The sequence below is a fragment of the Onychostruthus taczanowskii genome, unplaced genomic scaffold (genome assembly GCF_017590055.1).
Source record: "Onychostruthus taczanowskii isolate IOZ18803 unplaced genomic scaffold, ASM1759005v1 scaffold5, whole genome shotgun sequence".
NCBI lineage: Eukaryota > Metazoa > Chordata > Aves > Passeriformes > Passeridae > Onychostruthus > Onychostruthus taczanowskii.
In genome coordinates, this window is record NW_024502568.1 from 381,280 (window position 1) to 391,935 (window position 10,656).

The following is a 10,656-nucleotide window of genomic DNA, read 5'->3' on the forward strand; positions in this document are numbered from 1 at the left end:
CCGGCAGGGCTCGTGCTTCTCGCCTGCGGCGCCGGAGGCCCCGGGCGCAGCGGGCACCGCTCCCCGCTCCGTGTGGAGCCTGCCGGGAGAGGGAGGGCCGGGCCTGCTGCCGAGAGGGAATGCCCGGCGCGGCTCTGGCAGCACAGCCGGCTCGGCAGCGCAGTTCGGGAGTGCAGCTCTTGCCCCGAACTGATGGGCTGAACAGCGAGGAGACACGCTGGGCCCGTGAGGAGGCTGCTTGGGGCGCGAGTCAGCGCAGAGGACGATGAGCTCCCCAGACTACAAGTCCCAGTGTGCAGTACTGCCCCTGCGGTGTAACCGGCACCCTGGCCCGGGGGAGCAGCCAGGGCTCCTCTCCCACACAGGCCAGGGTCAGAGCTGTCCCCGGGCAGCTCCTCTCTGCAGAAGGGAAAGTGCAGGCTTTATGAGCACCAAATGTTCCGTTCTCAACGGGTGTGCACACTGCTTGGCGATGGAGGATGTGTTGGGACTTGAAAACATATAAACATATCCCTACAAGCAGCCAAGGGCAAGAGGGCAAGTTATTGCTGAGTTCCCAATAGGGAAATGGGACAGCTGTGGCCTCACCACAGCCCTGCTTCTCTGCCAGGGGAAGTTGTACTTCCTTTCCTCACGTTTTCTGTGAAAGAAAAATGGAAATTTCTCTGGGCAGCAGGGTTGGTGGCTGGCTGCTAAACTTAATCCCTAGTTGTAGAAAGCATCTGGGAAGAGAGAGGTCAGGGTAACCGGGGCGGGAGCGTGTGCAGGCTGGCAGTGTGGCTGCAGCCATTTAGTGAGAGCACCAGGTCAGTCACTCCTGGCGTGCAAACAGAGCCCTGTCCTCAGGAGGGAATGCTGAGCCCCATGGAAGAAGAGTGAACTAAACAAGACCTTCTCTGCCTGGCCCCTCCCTGAGGCAGTACCTCCTGCCTCGTCCTTTGACAGTGCCCTTTGGGCCACACTTGCACGAGCCCACACTTTTGAGGATGTGGCCCCGGGCTGGTGTTCGGGCAGAGACAGCATCACCTGAGCTGAGAGGGGTGAGGCCCCCAGCCCCGCAGCAGGCTGTGGGTGCCCGAGTCGGCCTTGCCAAAAGCTGTTCGGGTCCGCAGCTCCCGGCAGGAGTGTTCGCTGCTGAGCTGTGCCTGCCGTCCCCGGCGCTCTACGGGAGCCCGTCCCTCGCCGCGGCTCAGCCGAGAGCGCTGTGGGGCCCCCGCCCCGCGGAGCCCGGCGTTGCCGGCTCCATGCCGTCCTGCTCCCCGGCTGCCCTCCCCAGCACTGACCTGCTCCCCGGGCCGGCGGCGCGGGTGCCACGTGGCGCGGGGGCCGCCGCCAGCCCGGCCCCGGCCCCGGCCCCGTCGCCCATGGGGAGCGCGGCCCGGCGGCGGCCCGGCGGCCCCGCTCGCACATAGCCCGGCGGGGCATGCCCGGCCCCAGGATGCCGGCCTGGGGGATCCTGCCCGTCACGCTGCCTGCCTTCACCATCACCGGCATGTGGATCGTGTGAGTGCCGCGGGGTCGCCGCCAGCCCCCCACCCACGGGCGGTGGGGCCGGGGCCCGGGCCGGATGCTGCGGGATGGCTGAGGGCCGGGGGTTGGAGGATGCTTTAGAGTGCGATGCTGCGAGGTGGGACGCAGCGGGATGGAGGTTGCGGGGAGCCGCTTTCCTCGGTCATGTTGGGGCACTTCTGGACACTCAGGGGCTCCCACACCTCCCTGAACCCCCACAGCCGCCCTGCGTGGTCCCCGCGTCCCCTGCAGCAGCGCTGGCATGTGCTTCCCTGTCCTTAAATCCCTGACACCCTGCGGAATCGCGCGCCCCTGTCCCGGCGTGAGTGCGGCAGACGCTCAGGTGGCTCGGGAACTCGGGAACGGTACCGGGAGCCGCGCCACCAGCCCAGGTACTGCAGCGCCAGGGCTGCCGTCCGTACATGGGCACCATCCCATGTGGTGGGTGGGTGGATGGACGGATGGATGGGCCTTGTGCTAGGAGTAGAGGCTGTGTCACTTGGGTGAGCAGTACTAGTCCATTTCTCAGGCCTTAACACAGGTGAGCAGTGGATGAAGGACTTTGAGAAAAGGCATCAAGAGGTTCAGTATAGGTAGTGGGACTTACTGGGGTGTGGGATGGAGCAAGTGCATCCCACATGCATGCAGGTTTCTCCAAGAGCTTCCCCCTGAGGTATCACCTGTCCTGCTTCATGACAAAGCGGAATGTCGAACCTGGTGCTAGGAACTTATGCTGCGAGTTTTTCCCTTGGACACCTTGCAAAGCATGGGCTGTCTCCTGTGAGTGACCGTGGGGGGCAGATACCTCTCCAGACTAAAGCAGCACGGATGGGAGTTGCTGCTTATGATCCTCACAGCCTGAGCTACCCTGGGAGTGGCCCTTTTGGAGACCTGTGCTTTTGGGAGATGGCTCGGTGAGGGGTCTGCTCCTTGGTGGCTGGGGGTGCTGTTCCTTGGTTTCCCCCACCTGTCCTGCTCCTTTGCCTCTGTTCTGGGATCATCCATTTTGCAGCCCAGCTATTACACAGCCAGCTAGGGAAGGAGGGTTTTCATACTGGTGTTGGGGCCTATTTTTAACCTGAGCTGTTCACAACCAGCAGTGATTTGAACAACAGGATGCTGCCCACTGCTGTGGCTGTTGGGCAGGAGGGCTCCTCGATGGCTGGGGTGGGGGCCATGGGGCTGGGACCCCTTGGAGTGGAGCAGGATGCATGTCATGAATCCCCTGTTACGCTGACTGAGGCACAAGGGTGACTCCACACTGAAATGCTTTAAGGAGCTGATCTCCCCATAATACTCTCCCAACATGCTGGCTACTTTTCCAGACTTCCTTTAGCTCTGTTGGTGGCCAGCCAGGGGCTGGGGGAAGCACAGCAGAGCCAGTGCCATTGGGTGTCACCCGGCACAGCTGCAGGCTGGTGGGGAGCCCCGATGCCAGGGGCATTCCAGGGAGACTCTGTGACAGAGCAGTCCCCCAGAGCCCACGGAGCACAGCAGCACGATGGAGAAGAGGCCCCACAGAAGCAGCTGCACTGAACTGGAGCAGGAGGTGGCTCTCAGCAGGGATGGGGGTACAAGGCAGGGGAACCTGCTTCCAGCAGTGGGAGTTCTGTGGAGCATGCACTTGTTTTTCTTTTTCCTGCTTTGTAAAGCTGGGAGGTGCCACAGGATGAGTGCTGGCCCCTGTCAGGCAGTGAAGGCCTGTATCTTCTGCTCTGGCTGCTAGTCCCTGGGGCCGCTCTGGATGCTGGCAGGGAAAGGGGATGCAGGAAGGCGGGTGGCTGTGGTAACCCTGTTGTTGTCTCTCCTCCAGATATGCCATGGCACTGTCCAACAACCACATCTGCCCTGTCCACAACTGGTAAGTCCTGCGGGGAAGCAGGGGCTTTTTGGCACATCCTGGCTTTATTAAAGACCTCATAATGCCAAGTTGCTCCATACCTGTCCCACTTGAAGCATGCCAAGCTGTGTCAGACCACTGGGTAGCTGAGGCACTCCCTGCACCATGACTGTGCTGAAGGGGGTTGGGGATGGTGGGAGCATTACAGGGGCACAGAGCTGCCTTCTTCCCTAGCAGATGTGGTGGTGATGGGGTGCAAACGCCATAGGGCACATGCCTCCTGCCCAGCCGAGTGGCTTTTGGGAGCAGAACAGCTTGGGGTCGAGCTGCTGTTGGGGCTGGGCTGCCCTCCCTCCCCTGCTCAGGCTCTGCTGTGGTAACAGCTACCCTGGTGAACAGTCCAGCCTCGCTGCAAACCAGGCGGGGAGAAGGAGGCCTTTGAAAAAACACAGCATGGAGAAAGTATGAAAATAAGTGGTCAGGGAATTACAGAGGGCTATGTGTCTCCATGGAAAAGGTTGTGACTTGCTTGCTTGAGGCTAAATCTGGCAGTGCCAGGGGGATGGGATGGTCCTGCAGCACCCAGACACCCCATGGGCAGAACTGCCTGCAACACCCCCAGATGGGGGATGAGGCGTGGAAGAGACAAGGGCTGGGAAAAGAAACACTGTTTGGTCTCTTGGCAACTCCTTCTGCAGGGTTTTTGGCTTGTAGAGTCGCCTTAAAAATCTGCCCAGAAAGATCCATGTTAGTTTAATTCTTGCTGGAGTGTTTGAAGAAGTGAAAAAAAAAACCTGCTGCCATTTCCTGCCTGATGGCTGATTCTGCCCTGAGAAGAATGTGTGTATTGGGTTGTCCCTGCCGCACAGCCAGCCCTTAATGACGAATTATGCTTCCCGGCCTTGGGCTGCTTGCTTTAAACAAAATAATAATAAAAAAAACCCTCCCAAACCAAACACAACCCCAAGAGCAGCCTTTGAGGAGGCCGTGGGGCTCCACTCCTCGCCTGGGTTTAGTGGTTGGAAAACAAAGCCACCAGTAAACTGAGGAGACTGAAAAAACATCAGAGCTCAGCCCAGCCCTTTCCAAAAAGGCTTTTTAACCATGTGCTTGCTGCATAGCTGGAAGTGGTGGATGGACAGCCTGGGTGAGGGACAGGGCAGCACTGTCCCCACACAGCTCTCCCCACAGTGCTGTCCCCCCTCAGTCTGCCCCCCAGTGTGGGACTTGGGGTGTCTGAAGAGGCCCTTTTGGGCAGAGAACTTTGCACTCACTGCCTGTGGTGTGAGCAGGGGTTCCACTGAGCCATGCCAGGCAGAAGTGCTGGATGCCACTTTTGCTGGGTGATGCTGCAGCAAAGAGGCACACAAAAACCCACTTTCAGTGTGTGCCAGCTCCTGGGAGAGCTGTGAGGGTGAGGGGGCTTGAGCCCCTGTGGTGGGAATTCGGTTAGGGTTGCAGGCGGCAGCTGTGTTACAGGAAGGGCTGATAAGAGCTCGGGGTGCGGGACTCACGGGGTCTGTGGGTGCAGGAGGTGCTCCCAGCGCACTGTCGTGGGTGTGGGCAGCAGAGCCCTGCCCGGCCCCGCAGTGCTGGGACTGCCCCGGCTGCACTGCTGGTGTGCCTGGCTCCAGGGCAGCCTGGGGGCTGCCTCTGGTCATGCTGTCCTTCAGGCAGTGCCTCCCAGCTCCCTCCCTTCTCCCAGCTCTCTCCCAGCTCCCTCCCTCCCAGGTGCGGTGGCACTGCTCCGGGAGTGCCTGTGGCTCTGGGGGCCATTCCCCACACAGCTCAGCATTCCAACCATCCCCTACAAACCTGGAGCTGTCAATAGCTGTGTGCCTGGCTGCGCTGGTGCCTCCATCCCGGCAATATGTGAGGGGGCTGGCAGGTGGGTGCTCCTGCTCCTGTCTGGGTGTGGGGCTGCCAGAACCCCCGAGCCCAGAGCCCGACCCACACAGCCTCTGCCTTGCCATGGCCTCTGCCTCCCAGGCTGGGGTGAGCAGCAGAGCCAGCAGGCAGGGAACAGGCTGTGGAAACACAGGCGTGATTCTACCTGTTGGGCAGTGGGTCACTCCCTGGAGGTTGTGGGCACATCCCTGGGTTTGGGCTGCACTTGCAGGGCAGGAGACACGAGGGTCCTGGGCAGCGTCTCGGCTCTCCTAACCTGTTCCTGTGTGCTGGCAGGAGTTACAACCAGTCGTGTGACATGGACGGCCCCAGCTCCTGCTGCACGCTGGATCACATCCCCCTCGTCAGGTGAGCAGCCTCAGGGTGGGGGCACGGGTAGAGCTGCTCTGAGACCCGTCCAGGGCAACCCAGGAGGGTGTCCTGTGGAGGGAGTCAGGCACACACCCCAGTGCCCCCTGTCTGAGTGTTCTGTGGGTTTTGTTTGTCCCCACAGCAAGTGTGGCACCCTGCCTCCCGAGAGCTGCTTCTTCAGCCTCATCTGCAGCCTGGGCTCCTTCATGGGTAAGTGCCTGCTGCCATGGAAGCAGGGCTGGGAGAGGCTGCCCTGCACCCACCCCGGCATGGGGCAGCAGTGGGATGAGGGGGCCCGCAGACAGTGGCATGTGACTGTGTTTCCCTCCCGCAGTCATCCTGGTGGGACTGCTGCGCTATGCCCACCTCCTGGAGCGCCTGGGGCCATCCCTCCTCAACACCCTGGGGCTGGCCACTGGCTGGGTCTGCGCTGCTGGCCTCACCATGGTTGGCAACTTTCAGGTAAGGCATCTCCTCAGGAATCCCTGGGGTAGGGTGGCAGGAGGGCCTTGGCTGGAGCAGGGCAATGGCTGTGCTCAGCAGGGTAGGGTTTGGGGTCGTTGGTTTGGTCCAGTGTCCCATCCATGCAATCCTTCCTTTCCCCTGAGTCAGTGCTGTGCTTCCCAGGGTGCTGGGTGTCCTCTTTGTGTATTCATACTTCAAGTCCAGATTAAGCTGCTGGGTTTGGTTAAACCCGTACCTGAGCCCCCTCTGCACTGTCTGTGCTCTCCATGGGCACGTGCAGGGGCAGGGACATGCTGTTCAGGCTGATCCTGCCCAGGGGGTGACGCCAGGAAACTGTCAGGGCAGAGCCCGTGCTCACGGGGAGCGGAGCGGGCCCAGGCTTGGCAGCGCACGGCGGTGCTCAGCCCCTGCCTGCTCTGCCAGGCCCCGGGCTCCCGGCAGCGCCTGCGGCAGCCAGTCCCTCCCGCTTGGCAGGAGGCTGCTGCCCACGGCAGCCCCGGGAGAGGCTGTGCAGGCCCCGGTCCCCCTTGTGGCCCAGCCGTGGTGAGCGGCGCTGGGCTGTGACCCTCAGGAGGGGTGCAGGCAGTCCCTGATGTTGCTCAGGGCAGAGGGCAGCCCCTGGGCACAGCAGGGCTGCTGGCCCATGGATAAAAGAAACAGCTCTTTGAGATCCCAGCAGTAGATGGTGGATCCAAGTCTGCTCTTCAGCCAGGAGTAGGCACAGGGTGAGCTGCCTGGACCTGCTCCCAGCACTGTCTGCACCCCTTCCTGGGCAGGACTACAGCTCCTGGAGCAGAGTCACACTGTGATAGGCAGTGTCCCAGGGTGCTGGCACTGATGGTTTCTTCCCCACAGGTGGATCACGCCAAGGTGCTACACTACATTGGGGCGGGGGTGGCCTTTCCCACCAGCATGCTGTTCCTGCTCCTGCAGTCCATCCTCACCTACCGCATGGCCAAAACCCGAGGGCAATACTGGACCGGCCACTTACGTAGCATCCTCACCACTGTGGCCTTCTTCACCCTCGTCTTCAGTATCCTGAAGGGTGTGGGAAGATGATTGGGAATAGGCTGGTGAAAGGTGGTCCTTACAGTGGCGTATATGCCCCAAATTCTCTATCCTTTGGTCTGGCAATGAGGCATGGTGCCAGGAGAGGAGCTGGGCAGGGCACTGAGGGTGGGCAGCTCACTGCAGGTGTAGGCTAGAGGAGCAGCAGCACCAGGGCTGGGCAGGGGCTGAGGAGGGGGAGGGATGCTGGTGGGTGTCTCTTGCAGTGCTGGTATGCCCCAAACCAGCTGTGCCCTGGTTGCTGCAGCCCAGCCACCACTGCAGACTCCAGTTACACACCACCCAGGTCTGGTTAATTGTTGGGCTTTTTTAATGGGACAGAGGTATTTTGAACCCTTGGCAATGCAAAGTCCATCTGGGTTACCTCTCTGACTGAAGCTGAGTACAAAAGCACTGGGTGCAGGTGCCAGGTGGTGCATGGCAGCACCTCTGTCAGCCAGAACTCCTGGGCACTCACCAGCCAATCTGCCCATGGGCCAAGGAGGGGTTTGGTGAGCAGGTACTGGGGTCTGCAAACACTTTACCAGGGAGGGAGGGCATGGCATCAAGTGGGCTGGAGCTCAAAGAATGGTCCCAAGTGTGTGGCTGGGGACTGAGGAGCTTATTTGGGACTGAGGTTGGGGATAAATTGGGAAACGAGGTAGTGGTTATTGGGCAGGAAGGGGAAAAAGCATGCAGTGTCCATGGATCCCAAAGAGGCTGGCTGGGGTCTGGCTGAGGCGAGACACAAGAGGAGCCTGGGGGTGCTGGCAAGCCTGTCATGTATCAGAGGGTCCTGCTTTGTCATCACAGCAGGCAGGCAGGCTGGGAGGCAGGCAAGGAGCTGGGAAAGGCAGGACTGCTGCAGGGCCATGCCAGCTGGGAGGGACAGGAAGGGCATGTAAGGACAAGGAAGACAGGACTGGTGCCCATCTGCTGTGGCCATTCTGCTCTGTAAGCTGGCAGTGGGCAAGCAGTGAGCTGTGATGTGGACAGTGTGGGGAAAGGGCTGGGATCTTTCCTGATGGGATGGGGGGAGTGACCAGAGGGCTCTACACTGTACAGGTCAGGTCCCTGCTTCTGCAGCTCTCCCAGACCTTGGTGTCACTTGCAGAAGGCATGGTACTGCTGGAAGCTTCACCTGGAGGGCTGGGAAGTGTACCTCCTCCCCTCACCCACAGTAGCTCTTGCAATAGGTTTCCCTGGAGATTTTTGGTGGGGGTAAGAGAAGGATAAGGAAATTCTGGTAGTGGTAGGATCTGGAGGAGTGGGAGCAGGCCTCCTTTCTGGGGTGGGCCAGCCTGAAGCACAGAAGGACAGGAGGTGCTGCAGGACTGGGATGGAACAGTCCAAACCCTGTTTCAAATGTTGAGTTTTATCATCTTTGACTGCATCCTGTGAGAGGATGGAGACACCAGCCTGGCTTGAGGAAGAGGCAAGGAGTGTGGGGAAGTTGAGCATCTGGGCACCTGGCTTTCACTGAGACCTGCAGCCTGAGTTCGTCCTGCCCTGGCCTCTTCAGATGATCCCAGCCTGGCATCAGTGCAATGACTTACCAAGGCTGGTTTGGGCATGTGTGCCACCTGTGCCAGGGCCCTTCTGGTGCTGGGAGAAGCATGTGGGGGTTTCTCAGTGTTAGGAGTGGTGGTGTGTTTCCTGCAGAGGATGGGTACTCACGTCCATCCCAGCATGCAGTAACAGTGGGACATGGCCCTCCATGGGGTGGTTTTGGTTCAGCTGTACTATCCTTGACTGGGATACCCTCAGGTGGCGTGTTCTTCATCCAGGAGAGCTTCGTGCTACAGCACGTGGCTGCCTTGTGTGAGTGGATGTTCATCATTGATGTCCTGGTTTTCTACGGCACGTTCACCTTTGAATTTGGGGCCATCTCCACAGACACCTTCCTGGTCCTGCTGAAAGCCAGCCGGGCCCCCAAAAGTTACAAGGGTGAGAGCAGCCTGTCCAGTACGGCCAACATCCATGGCCATGTGGAGGGCCTGGCTATGGCCTGAGCCCCACAGGAGGCAGCCCATAGTGGAGACCCCAAACTGGGCTCTGCCAGTGACTCCCCACCTTGAATATCTCTGAAAACCCCGCTGCTGTGTGTTTGTGTGTGTTTATGTGTGTGTGTGTATGTGTTTGTGTGTGTGTGTGTGTGTGTTTATATGTGTGTGTGTGTGTGTGTGTGTGTGTGTGTGTGTGTGCATGTGGGCCTGCGGTGCCCTCCACTCTCAGCAGGAGCTGTGTCCAGTGCTCCTCTGGCAGCTGCTGCCCCTGCAATAGCTGTCCCTCCCTGCCCACAGGGTTTGGGGTCACTGCTGGGGTGTGGGGATGCCAGCCTGGTGCTATCAGCAGAGCCAGGATCTGCCCCTGAGCCTCGGGGGTAGCCTGTTCTGAGTCGGGCTGCTGAAGGCAATCATACTGAGGCTTCCTCCTGTAAGGGACATGGGGGAGCAGGGGGCTCACTCTCCCTTCACCACACAAGCCTGGTGTGCTGGAAGGGGATGAGATCTCTGTTCTTCACTCCTCCACAGGGGTAAGCAAGCCTTCCAGCTGGCTACTGTGACTGTCAGAGGAGCCAAAAACACAGAGTGCCTTTTCCCTTTCTTGGAAAGTGACTGCACTGCCAGTCTGTCTGCAACCCCAGTGAAGATGGCAGCAGGGAGTGTCTCCCTGCCTGCCTTCCCAGGTGCGGGTGGTGTCTCACTGTGCTGCGGATTGACACCGGCAGCCTCAGCTGGACAGTGCTGACCCCCCCCGTGCCAGGGCTCTCACTGCTCAGGGCCTTCTATGCCATCAGTCAGTGTCCTGCATTTTTTCAGCTTGAGAATTGATGAGGCAGGTTTCACCTCTCTGGTCACAGCATTTCCCTGCTTCCAGCTAGTTTGGGAAACGAGTCTTCAAATTTACATCATATGGGGGATGTCCTGCAGGCACCATGCCTACTGAACAGGAGACTTCTGCTCTGTGCCGCTGCCAGCCCAAGCTGTCCCGGGGAGTGCAGCCATGGAAAGGGGAAGCACTTCTGTAGGAACAGAGGATTTGTGTGCCCCATTCTTCTGGGACTCCCAAATCCGTCCTCTGGCGCCTTGGCCAATGCCTGCCTGGCGGGAGCTCATCCCGCTCAGCCACAGCATCCTTGGGCTGAGGTGAGCCCGGGGTTTCCTGGGCAGGGGGTTGAGCTGTTGAGGGGTATGAGTGCTGTGTGTGCGTGTGTGTGTATGCATAGATCTACAAATATATATATATATATATATATATACACATACATACATATATATATATATATATATATATATATATATATATAAAATCCCCTTGTCCCTGGAGAGGGGCATTTACTGCTGCTGCTGCTGCTGCTGTGCGCATTGATCAAGTTGGGCTTTCCTGTTTGCCCACCTTTTCCAAACCGGCCTGTAAATCCACCAGTATATGTAGTTCAAAGAGGAGCCTTTCTGACTTTTGTATCTAATATATTTTTTAAAAAGTATATATAAAGACAACAGTGAATTTACAATAATAAAAGTGAAAATCAT

At 59.1% G+C, this 10,656-nt stretch overlaps 1 protein-coding gene across 2 annotated transcripts; it reads left to right on the forward strand.

The window, feature by feature from the left end:
- Nucleotides 1–1,335: 1,335 nt before the first annotated feature.
- Nucleotides 1,336–10,643, forward strand: TMEM150A (transmembrane protein 150A). Of its 2 annotated transcripts, none has more exons than XM_041415424.1 (7): nucleotides 1,336–1,503; nucleotides 3,323–3,370; nucleotides 5,534–5,605; nucleotides 5,751–5,818; nucleotides 5,943–6,070; nucleotides 6,929–7,106; nucleotides 8,888–10,643. In XM_041415424.1, exons 1-7 carry the CDS (start codon nucleotides 1,424–1,426, stop codon nucleotides 9,130–9,132), a joined length of 819 nt encoding a protein of 272 aa, XP_041271358.1. In that variant the 5' UTR covers nucleotides 1,336–1,423; the 3' UTR covers nucleotides 9,133–10,643. The 2 variants fall into 2 exon arrangements, with proteins under 2 accessions (XP_041271358.1, XP_041271360.1); XM_041415426.1 differs by lacking the exon at nucleotides 1,336–1,503 and adding an exon at nucleotides 1,739–1,901.
- Nucleotides 10,644–10,656: the final 13 nt, after the last annotated feature.